At 37.6% G+C, this 15651-nt stretch overlaps 1 protein-coding gene across 4 annotated transcripts in view; it reads right to left on the bottom strand.

The window, feature by feature from the left end:
- The window catches only part of PPP1CB (protein phosphatase 1 catalytic subunit beta), a 52319-nt gene that overhangs the window by 21033 nt on the left and 15635 nt on the right, over positions 1 to 15651 (bottom strand). For all 4 annotated transcript variants that reach the window (XM_025405748.1, XM_025405751.1, XM_025405752.1 and 1 more), the window contains 3 exons: positions 5230 to 5361; positions 3176 to 3406; positions 445 to 549 (listed from right to left, as the gene is read on the bottom strand). In XM_025405748.1, the coding sequence (XP_025261533.1) occupies positions 445 to 549; positions 3176 to 3406; positions 5230 to 5361 (468 nt within the window). The remainder of the gene's footprint in view (positions 1 to 444; positions 550 to 3175; positions 3407 to 5229; positions 5362 to 15651) is intronic.

The raw sequence follows: 15651 nt of genomic DNA, 5'->3' as shown, positions 1-15651 counted from the left end.
CCAAAAATTATTTTATTTTATTGTTAACACTAAAGCAAACATACTATATGAAGCCTAGAATTCTTGATATATGTTAATATTAAACTCAATTTTATTTGGATTCTGATGAAAGATTTCAATATGGGCAGAAAGATAACGATCCTCTCATTTTCACTAACAAATAGCAGGGGTGTCTTTCTGTTAAAACTTGAGGCAAAGGAGACTTTCTCAAACAACTCTAGTTATCCTCTTTATATGTGAAACTGTATTTAAAGAAGTATTACATTTTCATTTATAAATAAATTTCTAATTATTAAAAGAGGTTTAGCCATGCTTAAAACGGTTTTAATCACTTGAGTTTTCACACCAGCACTGCTTTGTTTTCCACAGTCTCTTAATTATTATAGGTATTTTCCGAATAATAGAAGAATACAAAAAATCTGTAAGGTAAATTTACTAGTGTACCTCCATGACAACAGAAGATCTTCTCATCCACAATGGCTGCTATAGGCAGACAGTTAAAACAATCAGTGAAGGTCTTCCACAATTTAATATTAAATCTTCGTTTGCCTATAAAAAGAACAGATAGAATAAATTTAAAAATCTAAAACTGTTCTCATCAGTTATCTCAAAGCCACAGGATTATGAATGATTTCAATTTTCTTCTTCATGTTTATCTATAAAGAACTTTTTCTATAATGCATAAATGTTATTTACATACTTTTAAAAAGGCAACAACTATAATAAACATTCAATACCTTCAGTAAAGTTACCAAGACTTCAAAGATTGTGCTGGGGGGTAGGGGTGGGATGGGAAGATGTTGGTCAAAGAATACAAAGTATCAGTTGGGTAGTAGGAATAAACAGAAGATCTATTGTATAACATAGTGACTACAATTAACACTATATTGTATCCTTGTAAAACACTAAATTTTAAGTGTTGTTTTCTCCCAAAATGCTAACTTTTTGAGGTAATGCATATGTTAAATCAGCTAGATTTAACCATTCTGCAATGTATATGTATTTCAAGATATCATGCTGTACATTATAAATACATACAATTTCTGACAACTTAAAATAAACCTAATCAAATTTAACACTTAAAAAACAAAACCCAAAGACTGTGCTAGGTGTTTTATGAAATACATCAAACAATTTTTGTCTTTTAAGATCACTATAATACAGCAATTTTTAAACAGTCTAATAGGCTGTTGGCTCATTTTTTTCCCTTCAATATGTGGACTAAATACCTAGCCAAACAAGCAGCAGAAGTGAAAGGGTGCCTCTGGAAACTGTCCATTTTAACACTAATGCATTGAGTAACACAGTATAAACTTACTGCCAAGGAAGGAAAATTTCCAAGTGTTTAACTGGTATTCTCTCTTGTGTGAATTACAACTTGGCATTATAGGAAGTATAAATAGCGGCACAAAGGCTATAATTTTCCTATAGCCTAGCATAAAAAGCTACGACAAAGACAACCTCAAGTGTATGTTCACCTTTTTAGAGTTACTCAATTTTTCTGAATTTGGTAATAAGGTACAACTACTAAGCTAGGGAAGGGATGAAAGACACAAGTACTAACTTCCTGTGCTTTTATGCCGCCACCTGCCCCTTAATGAGTAAGTACATAACTCAAAGCACTGTTTACAAGTTGCTCTCCCATACATTATTTCATTTGATGTCATTTCTACCCCCAAGGACATTCTTGCCCATCTTTTATCCTTTAAAAATATACCTCCATTTCTGATGTAGCTTTAGGAAGAATGTTGTAGTTTGATGTACTCCAACCCATTTCCTCTGTTAGTCTAAGTAATTCAAACCACACATACACCTCAGAAATAAAATACAATATAAAATCAAACACATAATCATTTCTATTAGAATGTAAGCTCACGGCCGGGCGCAGTGGCTCACGCCTGTAATCCCAGCACTCTGGGAGGCCGAGGTGGGTGGATCACCTGAGGTTGGGAGTTCAAGACCAGCCTGACCAACACAGAGAAACCCCATCTCTACTAAAAATACAAAATTAGCCAGGCAAGGTGGTGCGTGCCTGTAATCCCAGCTAACCAGAAGGTTGCAGTGAGCTGAGATCGCGCCATTACACTCTAGCCCAGGTGACAAGAGCGAAACTTCGTCTCAAAAAAAAGAAAAGAAAAAAGAAAGGCTATTTTCATTAAGCACTGGAAGCCTGATAGAGCCTTTTTTCACTACAAGGACATACAATCCCAGCTAGGCTGATGACCTGCTATTTGGGTGGACAGGTAAGGCCAATCAGTGCTGGATAAACACTTGGGGGGGGGGGAAAAAAAAAAAGAATATAAGCTCCATGAGAACAGAGATAATCTGTATTGTGCCTTGCTTCATGCACTGTGTTCACAATCGTGCCTGGCACATATAACACACCCTCAAACTTCGTCAAATCATTATGTAAATCAAGGAGATATGAGTTTGAATAGGTCTCTAACATAATTAAGGACTGAAAAAAAGCAAAAATAGATTCTAATAGGGAAGACAGCAATAAAAAAAAGAATTCAATTTGAAAATCATAATTGATTCTAATTAACCAAACATATACTTACTCCCGTACTCTAATAAAACCAAAAGACCAAATTTGAATCTAGTAGGGTATTTTAATAATAACACTTGGAAACATACAATACCAAACCGGTGATTTCCTACTAATGAAAAAGAGAGTAAAATAAGGATACCCCAGAGTATTCAGTATCTTTGTCTTCCAAGGTTTATAGACACATATTTAAATTCTAATAATATTAAACTCTGACTTTTAAAGAGTTTCACAGAATTTCTCAATAATTCTGATGACACAGGACTAATAGAGCTTCTGTCATACCACAAGAATGCTGAGAGCTAAAACCTTAATGGACACTAGAAAACCAAGGGCCACTGTCTATGGTGACTTCTGTTTCACCTGAATAGTTTCTAAATAAACTAATTTTAAAAGAGCCTTTTCAGCCAGGTAAGCTGCAGCCAGTCAATCTGAAACATGACCAGGGAGATCTCAAGGAACCAATTTAATTAGTAACATGTTTCCCAGTTTCAGGTTCCTCTTCCTGGCCTATGCCTGATAGATCTTATTTTGGAAAAACTCTGAATCAAAGGAATTCTTTTGAACCGGAAAATTATTAGGCAATGTTTCCATAAATTACTTTTCTAAGTCTTTATTTTCACTTACACTCATCATAGAATCCATAAATGCGATTGATGCTAGCACACTCATGGTTTCCTCTTAAGAGAAAGAAGTTCTCTGGATATTTGATTTTATAAGCCAATAGCAAACAAATGGTTTCCAAAGACTGCTTTCCTCTGTCCACATAATCTCCTAAGAAAAGATAGTTGGCTTCTGGTGGGAAACCTCCATATTCAAATAATCTCAGTAAATCCGTATATTGTCCATGAATATCTCCTAAAAAGAGAAAAAGTCAGTTTTAGAAAAACTGGTTACTGTTATAAGCAGCTTCTATGAAATGATTCCCAATGTTCACATCCTGTGTAATCCTCCCCTGCCCTTGAGTATGGGCTATATTTAGTGACTTCTAACAAGCAAAAGTGAGATGGGCTGTCACTTCCAAGATTAAGTTACAAAAGACTGTGACTTTCATCCTGCTTGCACTCTCTCACCTTCTTCCATGCTCGCTGATGAAACCAGCTGTCTAATGAAGCATCCCACGTAGCAAAGAACTGAGGGAGGCCTCTGACCAACAGCTCATTTGGAACTGAGGCTCTTAGTCCATCAGCCTATAAGGAACTGAATCCTTTCACAGTTCAACCTTCAGATGACTGCAGCCCGAGATCACGCCTTAATTGGAGCCTTGTGAGAGACCCAGAGCCAGAGGACCCACTAAGCTGTTCCTGAATTCCTGACCCACAGAAATTGTGAGATGGTAAATTAATGTTGCTGTAAGCCACAAAGTTTTGGAATGATTTATTATACAACAATAGATAACTAAAACAATCTTATTATCTGGTAGTTTAACTTACGTAACTTTTTAACGCCAAATATGGAGACAAATAGTAAAACTTTAGAAATACGTAGTACAAATAACTTCTATTACCTTCAAGTTATTTCTATATTACATTTTAAAGAAACCTTCAAAGAATACTTTAATACTTAATTCTAATTTTAAGATCACCTCTATAACTACATTTGCTTCATTTAAGTTTATACAGGGGACTGATTACTTTACCCAAATTCCGAACTACTACCTCTTACTTAAAGGTATGATATTCTAAGTTCATTGATCCATTCAACAAACATTTACTGGCCAGCTGCATGGCTCATGCCTATAATCCCAGCACTTTGGGAGGTCGAGGTGGGTGGATCACCTGAGGTCAGGAGTTTGAGACCAGCCTGGCCAACATGAAGAAACCCTGTCTCTACTAAAAATACAAAAAATCAGCTGGGCATGGTGGCACACGCCTGTAATCCCAGCTACTCGGAGGCTGAGGCAGAAGAATCACCTGAATCCGGGAGCTGGAGGTTGCAATGAGCCGAGATCATGCCATTGCACTCCAGCCTGGGCAACAAAAGTGAAACTCTGTCTCAAAGAAAAACCAACCAACCAACCAAAAAACAAACATTTACTTAGCTAGTATTTCTTATTTGCTGGGCACTGTAAAAAAGCCACTGTAAAACTTAAAAGAATACAAGTTATAAAGTAGCATAATCTTCAAAACAAATTTAAATAACATAAAAGTTAGAAGACACAGATGTTGCCATACTGACCCTCTAAATTATACACCTATTTTTCTCTAACCAGTGTAGTAAAATGCCCTTTTCTTGACATCCTTGACAACATTAAACATCAATCTTTGGTTTTCTTTTGTAATCTGACTAGAGTTGGAGACTTGTTTTAAATTGCACATCACTGATTACTAAAGAGGCTGAGGTCTTTATGCTTACTGGCCATTTGAATTTCTTCTAAGATCTTCCTCTTCCTATGTTACTTTTATATACTACTGTCTTTCTCTTATTTATTTCTAAGAACTCTTTATATATTATAAATAGAACTCCTTTTATCTGTTGTATATATAGCAAGTACTTTCATCTTGTCTGTAACTTGTCATTTTTATAAGCTTCAATTTTTATACACTTTTATTTAGTAAAGCCTACTGATCGGTTTTATACAAAATTTTCAGAAAATGTTTTCTCTAGATCATCCTCAATGTAAACATGGGAGGAAAAACATGATTCGAAAGAGTTGTTTCCAACTTTACCCATTTACATACCACAAATTTTCAGCGGTGCTTCCAATTCCAAAAGAATAGGCTGGCTGAGAAAGATCTCCCGAGACTTGATACATAAGCCCCGAACTTCTGCTTCAGTCATCTGCACAATCTTTCCTGGACGACATCCTCGTACTGACAAATAATAAATAAAAGTCAGTTTTCTAAAATTTACTCACATAATAATCTTTTACAAAGAGTCATGCCCATATTTTAAAAATCAGAAAACTCACACAGGCAGCAAACGACCCTATTTGGTCCCATGGTTTAAAATAATGTTATTCTATGATCTTTGACTTCTATTTTCAATGTTACTGGCTCCTGATGATGCTCCTTAAGTCTGCTGTTGATGAAATGCAGTCCTGTTTTTTGCTGTACTGTGGCCATCCTGGGGCCTAGTAGCCAAAGAGACCTAAAAGATTTCAGGGCCGAGTGCAGTAGCTCACACCTGTAATCCCAGCACCTTGGGAGGCTGAGGCCGGCAGATCACCTGAGGTTGGGAGTTCAAGACCAGCCTGATCAACATGGAGAAACCCCATCTCTCCAAAAATACAAAATTAGCCAGGTGTGATGATGCATGCCTGTAATCCCAGCTAATCGGGAGGCTGAGTCAGGAGAATCGCTTGAACCTGGGAGGCGAGGTTGCAATTAGCTGAGATTGCCCCATTGTACTTCAGCCTGGGCAAGAAGAGCGAGACTCCGTCTCAAAAAAAAAAAAAAAAAAAAAAAGGTTTCAGAGCCCGCACCCTTTAAAGTCTGGCCTGTTTTCTTATCCTGCATCTAGTAGGATGTCAGAATAGCATCATTAAGAACAACGTGCTATGAAGAAAAGGAGATTAAATTGTAATTTTTAGTAGGTGATTTAGCTTCACACTTTCTTGGAATGTTACCAGCAGTCCCCAAAATTTTAGCTACTGCTATCTCCACTTTCTGATCAAAACAAATACAAAAAAGATATCAGCTATGTATTAAAATTTAACATATTGTTAATATTCCCAATAGAGCACTATATTAAAACCTCTAAAGGCTATTTAGATGGACTGAGGCATTTTTGCATTACTGAGCCATAAGATAATATGGTTTCCAGTAACTTGTGGGATGAAAGGGAGTGGAATGGTGCATGGAGAAAGAGAGGAGTTCCTTACTTGCTCCACTGAACTCAACTTGTAATCATTTTCTCTCATCACCATCTCCCCTGACTCCCTTTAACCTTAAATTTACTGCTGAGCTCTCATTTAATCTTAAGTGAAAGGGCATTTAAGAAAAGAAAATAGGCTGGGAGCAATAGCTTGCACCTGTAATCCCAGCACTTTGGGGGGTCAAAGCGGGAGGACTGCTTGAAGCCAGGAGTTCGAAACCAGCCTGGGCAGCAAAGCAAGGCCCTGTGTCAACAGAAGACTCTTTTAAAAAACAGAATTAGCCTAGCATGGTAGCAGAGTTGCTTGAGGCCAGGAGGTTGAGGCTGCAGTGAGCTATGATGGCACTAGGGCAATTCAGTTTTGGTGACAGAGCAAGACCCTGTCTCTGCAAAATAAAAATAAAGGCTGGGCATGGTGGCTCACGCCTGTAATTCCAACACACTGGGAGGCCAAGGTGGGCAGATCACTTGAGCTCAGGAGTGAAAGGTCGCCCTGGGCAACATGATGAAACCCCATCTCTACCAAAATACAAAAAAATTAACTGGGCATGATGGTGCATGCTTGTGGTCCCAGCTACTCAGAGGCTGAAGTGGTTCACTTGACCCCAGGAGGCGGAGGCTGCAGAGAGCTGAGATTGTGCCACTGCACTTCAGCCTGGGTGAGTGAGACCCCATCTCAAAAGTAAAGTAAAATAAAATAAAAGTCCATATATTTCCTGCTAAAAATTGCTGATTCCTTTGTCAGGTCAATAAGAGGCTTAAAAAAAAAAAAAAAAAAAAAAAAGGCCTCCACATGCAAAAGTTATATATTCCATTAATATGTTAATATAAAAGCAAAAAGGAGGCAATAAAGAGGAGACACAGATAACATTCAAATGTGCTTTAGCAAATATGCTAGTTTATAAGACTATCCCTGAAATTCAAAACAATGATCCAGCAGAACTGCTTTTATTATGAGAACTGACATCGTTTCTTTAGTGCTCATTCTCAAATATCAATTACCTACTTCTGATGCACATTTGGGGTTTTCTAACACCAAAAAGACATCTCAGCTTTAGTTTTAAATGTGGAAGATTTTAGTTTAAGAAAAAAAAAATGTGGCCGGGCGCGGTGGCTCACACCTGTAATCCCAGCACTTTGGGAGGCCGAGGTGCGTGGATCACCTGAGGTCAGGAGTTTGAGACCAGCCTGGCCAACATGGTGAAGCTTTGTCTTTACTAAAAATACAAGAATTAGCCGGGAGTGGTGGCGGGTGACTGTAATCTCAGCTACTTGGGAGGCTGAGGCAGGAGAATTGCTTGAACCCAGGGGGTGGAGGTTGCAGTGAGCTGAGATCGTGCCATTGCACTCCAGTCTGGGAGACAAGAGCAAAACTCTGTCTCAAAAAAAAAAAAAAAAAAAAAAAGTATTTGCCTTGGAAGAATTAAAGGTCTCAGACTGCTTTCAGACAACAAACACACAGCTAAAAGTACTTACAAACTGTATTAACTCATTCAACAAATGCTTGAGAGCCTACTACGTATCAGTTGTTCATAGAGATAATAGCAATGAACAAGAAAAACAGTAAATTATCAAAACTTAGTTGTAACTTGACTACTAAGTCAAAAGACTAATGTGTGTCACTTCAGTATGTCAATTTAAAACATTCAAATGACAGTGGTGAATATTTTACCTAGTATTTATTTTACTCCCTCTGTATAATTTTGACTTCTCAAGTAATTGTGTAATTAACATTTTTACAGAGCTATAAAGTGCTTCAACTTGTAAGTCATGCAAATCCACAGAAACTAAAAATTTACCAAAACAAAAAACAAAAACACACTGCACAGAAATTTTGACTGTAGGATGCACATTTCTCCCTTAATTAATATTTCTGAAGTTGTGACACTCTTGCAATTAAAAGCTTCTTACAATTATAATTGGCAGTCCCCCCCCAACTTAGTGGCACATAAAAGTGTATTTAATAATCAGTCACATTGAAGAATTGATGAATGCAGTTAGAGAAGCTAAACGTTTTCCCAATGTTTAAAACTCTGATGAGTTTTAGAAATTAGAAATAAATTAGCCAAAGGTTGGACAGAATAAGGCAGATGTCTCAGGGCAATCCCAGCTGTCTTCCAATTCAAAAGTCCTGCTCCTTTATGTACTCTCAAGAGTTCTGAAAAAAGGAAGAAATCATCCGGGCAACCTGTTACATAGGGCAACTAGACTGCTATCGCAGCATCCATGAGGGATTCCAGTGTTTGGATATCTGAACCTTGCTGGATTTTAAGACACTATAAATCGGCATACTTCATTAGGTACAAAGCACCTTCACATCAATCATTTCATTCAATCCTTTTCACACTCCAGGATCTGAAAAGGGAAGCGATTATCTCCACTGCACAATGACAGAGACTAAATAACTCGCATAAGATCACAGTGCCCAGGTTTTATAAGACTGATGGGAGTGAGAAGCAGCAGAGAAGGATTCAGAATCAGTCTTCTAACTCAAAGGCCAGTACTTTTTCCACTTCACCACGTAACATTTTTGGATCAAAAATTTCCTAGAAATTTTCAGCATGTTGTAATTTCAGACCAGATAAAATCCCATTATAGCAAATATCTACCATACTTATTACTGTTTAGAAAATATTTTAACATTTTACATACATATAGTATACTAACTTTACAGGTGTAACTCAATGAATTTTAAACTATCTATATACCTGAGTAACCACCATCCAGATCAAGATACAGAATGCTTCCTGCAACCCTGAAGATTCCCTTGTGCCCTAACCATGACAGTAATGCCTAAGGTTACTATCCTTACTGCTACCAGTATATATTGATTTGATACATTTATGAATTAGACTTTTAGACAAAAAGAAACATGAGAATGCTCTTTTGCTCATTATTGCATCTGTGACACACACCCATATAACTGTGTTTAACAGTCACTTGAAATACAAGCTGAGAATCCCTAATCTGAAATCCAAAATGCTCCAAAACCCAAAACTTTTTTAGTGCTAATATGATGCTCAAACAAAATGCTCACTGGAGCATTTCAGATTTCAGATTATCCAATTAGGGATGCTTAACTGGTAAGTATAATGCAAATATTCAAAAATCTGAAAAAATCCAAAATCCAAACACTTGGGGTCCCAAGCATTTTGGATAAAAAATATTCAATCTGTATTCCATTGTATGAATATATGACAGTATCTTTACTACTCTATTTGGATTATTTCAAGTTTGGGGCTATTACAAATGCTATGAATAGCCATGGACATATTTATCTTAGGCATGTATATAACAAAGCAGTAGAACTTCTCAGGTCACAGAGAAGGCTTATTTTATTAAGTAGCAGACACCATCAGTTTCCCAAAGTGGCTATACCAATTCATAATCCTCTTAACACCATTGCTCCACATCTTTACCGATACTGCAAATTATCAGTATTTTAAATTTTAGTCATTTTGTTGGGTGTATGGTGGTATTTGTTGGATTTAATTTGATATCCCCAAGGACGAAAGTTGTTGAGTACCCTTTTTCTTTTTCCTTTTTGAGATGGAGTCTCACTCTGTCACCCAGGCTGGAGTGTAGTGGCATGATCATGGCTCACCGCAACCTCCACCTCCCCGGTTCAAGGATTCTCCTGCCTCCTGAGCAGCTGGAATTACAGGTGCACACCACCACGCCCAGCTAATTTTTGTAGAGACAGGGTTTCACTATGTTGCTCAGGCTCATCTCGAACTCCTGACCTCAAATAATCTGCCCACCTCGGCCTCCCAAAGTGCTGGGATTACAGGCGTGAGCCACCGCGCCTGGCCATTGAGTATCTTGTTCATGTGCTTAATAGACCATTTAGGTTATCCTTTTCTTTCTTTTTTTTTTTTTGACAAGTCCATTTTAAGTCTTTTGTTCATTCTTTAAAACTGGACTTTTTCCATCTCTTAACGCTATCTTTTGATTAACAGAAGTTCTTTAATGAATTTAAATCTTACAACATCTTAATTTAGTCAATCTTTTTTTGGTTAAGGCTTTCTGCATCTTATTCAATAAATGTTTGCCTTCTCTAAAGATATTTCCTTATGTTTCCTTCCAGATATTTTATTGTTATAGCCCACTTCATTCTATTACCCATCTCAAATTAATTTTGTGCATGGTTTGATGTAAAGGTCAAGGTTTTTATCCAAGCAGCTATCCAGTTGATTCAGCACCATTTATCATAAAGATCATCCTTTTCCCCAGTGAACTGCAGTGGCAGCTTTGTAGAAAAATCAGGTGACCATACAGGAACAGGTCTGTTTCTAGCCACTTATATAGCTCATTACCTCATTTGTCTATTTTTTCATCAATACCACCATGTCTTAATTACTATAGCTTTTTACAAAGTCTCGGTATCTAGTAATATAAACATCCCAATTTTGTTATTTAGATTTTCCTTTTGAACTTTCAAATACGTTTTAAAATTGGCTTGTGTCTATCCCCTCCACCCCCAAACTTGTGAGGTTTTAAATTGGGAATAAGGCTGGGTGAGGTGGCTCATGCCTGTAATCCCAGCACTTTGGGAGGCCGAGGTGGGTGATTCACCTGAGGTCAGGAAGAGACCAGCCCGGCCAACATGGTGAAACCCCCCTCTACTAAAAATACAAAAATTGGTCAGGCGTGATGGCGGGCGCCTGTAATCCCGGCTACTCAGGAGGCTGAGGCAGGAGAATCGCTTGAACCCACAAGGCAGAGGTTGCAGCAAGCCAAGATCACACCATTGCACTGCAGCCTGGGCAACAAGAGTGAAACTCCGTCTCAAGAAAAAAAAGAAAAGGAATAAATAGGTTAAATCTAGAGAGAATTGACATGTTCACAATTTCAAGTCTTCCAATCCACGAATATGGTATCTCTGCATTTATTTATTTCTCTCAGCAATGTTGTACACTCTAGTATGGCAGTTTTTCAGTTTTTCATTAAATTGATTTTGGCTGACATCTGTGATGTCATTTCTTTCAAATGTACTGAGGTCTGCTTTATGGTATAGTATATGGTATATTTCAGTAAATGTTTCATACATATTTGAAAAGCATATATATCCTGCAATTATTGAGTGAAGTGTTCGATGTCTGCCAAGTAGGTCAGGGTGGCTGTGTTGTTGAAACCTTTATCCTTGCTGATTTTTTCCTGTTTGTTCTACTAGTTACTGAAAGAGGGGCACTGATCTACTACAGTTGTGGTTTTATTTTAACTTTTTATAACAGTTGTCAACCTTTCCTTTTAGTTTTAGACCTATATTATTACATACATAAAAATTTAAGATATTTTTCCATTAAATTTATCCTTTTAGCATTATACAATGCCCTTCTTTGCCTCTAGTGTTACTTCCGGTTTTAGAGCTTTTTCCAACATAAATATAGCCAACTCAGATTTCATTTGATTAATGTGTGCATGATATTCCCTCCCCCCGCCCCCTCTTTTTTTACTTCCTCATTTGTGTCCTTAAGATTTAAAATATATCCCTTGTAAACAGTATCTATAATAGTTAGGTCTTCTGATCTTTGCATTAATTTCAATGTTTGCTCCTTTTTTTTTTTTTTTTTTTTGAGATGGAGTCTCACTCTGTCACCAAGGCTGGAGTGCAGTGGTATGATCTCGGCTCACTGAAACCTTTGCCTCCCAGATTTCAAGCAATTCTCCTGCCTCAGCCTCCCAAGTAGCTGGGATTACAGGTGCCCACGCCCAGCCAATTTTTGTATTTTTAGTAGAGACGGGGTTTTACTATGTTGGCCAGGCTGGTCTTGAACTCCTGACTTCAGGCGATCTGCCCGCCTTGGCCTCCCAAAGTGCTGGGACTACAGGTGTGAGCCACTGCACCCGGCCAATGTTTGCTCCTTTCACACTCAATATAATGACCGACGAAGTTGGGTTTAAGTCTACCATTCTGTCATTTGTTCTGTTTGTCCCATCTATTCATTCCTTTCTCCTTTCCTGCATTTCTTTAGAGTAATCAACTATTTTTTTACTATTCCATTTTCTCCTCTACTAGCTTTTCATTATACATTCTTTTTTCATTCAGAGGCTGCTCTAGAGATTACAAATACTTTTGACTGATTACCACCCTCCAATCTTTTGTTCTACAGTTGTATTTCTGTTTCCACGTTTTAAATCCCACAAGCCACAAATATTATTTTAAACAGACTCTGTACTTACTCACATTCATCCTTACCATTGTCCATTTCTTTCTGCAGTTCTTTGCTTTTATGTTATTTTCTTTCAACATGAAGAACTTGCTTTAATATTCTCTAGTGCCAGCATATCAGCAATATATTTTCTCAGTTTTAGTTTGCCTGTATTTTACTTTACTACTGAAGAATATGCTCACTAGATTTAGAATTCTAGCCCAGCCTGACCAACATGGAGAAACCCTGTCTCTACTAAAAATACAAAATTAGCCAGGCGTAGTGGCACAAGTCTGTAATCCCAGCTACTCAGGAGGCTGGAGGCAGGAGAATTGCTTGAACTCGGGAGGTAGAGAGGTTGCAGTGAGCCAAGATCACGCCATTAGCCTCGGCCACGAGAGCAAAACTCCATCTCAAAATAAAGAATTCTAGGTTGTCGTTTTTTTCTTTCACTACTTTAAAGAGAATGCCATTCTATTGTCTTCTGTCTTCCACAGTTTCAGGTGATAGATCAGCCATCATTCGTATTATTGTTCCCTGAAGCTAATGACTTTTTTCTTCTGACAGCATTTAAGATTTTCTTTCTCTTGGATTTTTAGCAGTTGTGTTCACCATGATTTTCTTTCTATTTACCCTGCTCGGAATCACACAGCTTCTTTAATACAGGCTTTGATACCTCTGTTTTGGAAAATTATTAGTCAATATTCCCATCCCATTGTATGTCTATCTCCTCTCTTTCTAGGATTCCTATTATACCTGATAGACCTTTCCACTGTCTATCAGAAATATATTAGTCTCTCACGCTGTCTTCTCTACTTTGTTTTTTTTCTGTCAGCACTAGATAATTTGTTGGTTTTTTGGACAATTCAGTTTCATTAGCTTGTCCAAAATAGCATATCTATTTTGGTGAATGAAATACTGAATTATGGGTACAAAATTGTAGAAATTTTAGATAAGACCTTTCTCCAAAGAAGGTTGTTTCCTTTTAGCAGCAGCATAGCAGTAACTCATTTTCCTGAGGGCTGGTCTGTTTTAGTTTTGCCTTCAATCTTAAGGAGTGGTCATGATGGGGTCACAATGGACAACTCACGGTGTAATAAGGCCTCTCTAACTTGGCAGGATTTGAACTTCCATTTTTGCCTCTCTGGCATTAGATAGATACTGAAATGTCTGTTCAGATCTTTAGCTTCTCAGCTACTGTTTTCTGCTGGGTTTCTTCTCTTGCTTATGTGTACCTCTGAAGTCAGTCAATGACTTTAGAGGGATCTGACTGCAGACTTGAGGTTAGATTCTATGTGGTTCTCTCCTCTCCTGGACTTAAGCTTCAACTGCTTTGGTGGTCCCAAACTTCCACCTTTCTTCCTTAGCCCAGTGAGACTGTCACTTTTTATTTGGGATCATTTTCCCTATGCCACAAACTAGGAAATGCCTCCAGGGAAAGAAGCCAGGATGACTGGTGAGCTCACACTACATGCTTCCCTTGTCAAAGATCAAAACGTCTCAACAATTTTCTGTGTTGGTTGCCTCTTCAACAATGGAATGGCTGCTGAGAAGCACAAAAATGTGATTATGCATACACTAGAACTTCAGGTGATTACATTAAAAAATTTGAGGAATGACTTGTCAAGGACTAGACGCCATGGCTCCTAACTCCAATTTATTTCACCTGACTTAATCAGTCACACAACTTTGGTGGGAGCACCAAGGTTTCCTGACTTCCAGTAAGGTAATCTTCCTACAATCATGTTCACGTTAGGAAAGGCAGAAAAACAACACCAGTGTTCAGCAAACTAAGGCCAAGGGGTCAAATCTAGCACGACGCCAGTGTTTGCATGGCTTGGGGCCTACGAATATTTTTTTACATTTTTTAAATGATTGCAAAAAGCAAAACAGAAGAATCCTTTGTGACATACAAAAATTATATGAAACTCAAATTTTAGTGGCCATAAAGTTTTACTGGAGCATAGTCACTTATTTATTTATCACTCGACACGTTCATGCTATAATGGCAGAGCTGAGCAGCTGTGATAGACCACATATGGTACTCTCATCACTTCACACTGCTTTTTGGTGCGTCACAAATTATAGAGATGAGGTTACAACCTGGCAGCGTCATAGGTGTCACGATTATTGCTGCACAGCAACATTTTACTTACTTTTACTACCAGTGCATACTCATCAAGTCAAAGCAAGAAAAGTGGACTTTGAATGTTGTGTTTTGTAAGACACAATAAAGTGTTGATTATTTTATTATTTAACTGGGTGCTAAGGCATTGCAGTCATTATGTAGCTGTGCTGAAAAAACACAACATATACTGATGTTATCAGATGGAGCACTCACCACAGCATTCCCAATTCATAGTAAAGCAATGGTGAGGGAGATTTTTAAAAAATTAAAACGAAATCTCATCACAGCAGAATTTCTTCACAAAAATGAAAATGAGTCCGCAACTCAAGTTTCCAAGTGGCCCATTTGTTAGCCAAGTTAAGTCATTTATCAATGGTGGGTTAATTAAATTGTGTCCGATTGGAAAAGCTGAAGAATTATGTATGTCTTGAGACAATAAACTTTTAAAGGCCATCAGCCTTTCTGTAAAAAGGGTGTAAAAAAGAGTTGAGGACATTGTGAGCAAAATTAGTAAACAATTAAAAAACAAGACAAATGGTTCTGAGTGGTGTTCCCTGCCTCTTGATGACAGGTGTTAGCAATACTTGTTATTTGGGGAGCCAATCCTGATTTGAAGTGACTGAAAAGTTACCCTCTATAAATAATCTATGTGGAACCAACTACAGGCAAGAATATTCTCAAAGCAGCTGAGAAAAACTATTTTAGTACAACCTGAAGTGGAATCTGCTAAAATATGTCACAACTGATGATGGTAAAGTAGAAAAATACTTAGTTGGACTATTTTACAAAATCTCAGAAAATGTAGGATGTTTGAAGTCTGGTGCAGTTTTTTTGTGGAAAAATATCTTAATCAGGTATTACTGAACCAGAAGCATCAAGGATCAACTTCATTTGCTCTCATGAACTTAACCACTGTCAGTTTCATGAGTGTTTGTTAGTAATAAAAGCTGTATATCCTCATTTGGCCAACCATACAGGACTTTTGATGGCTTAGTAGTGACAGCCTT

The sequence above is a fragment of the Theropithecus gelada genome, chromosome 13, assembly GCF_003255815.1.
Source record: "Theropithecus gelada isolate Dixy chromosome 13, Tgel_1.0, whole genome shotgun sequence".
Lineage (NCBI taxonomy): Eukaryota > Metazoa > Chordata > Mammalia > Primates > Cercopithecidae > Theropithecus > Theropithecus gelada.
This window is presented reverse-complemented; position numbering and strand designations above follow the sequence as displayed.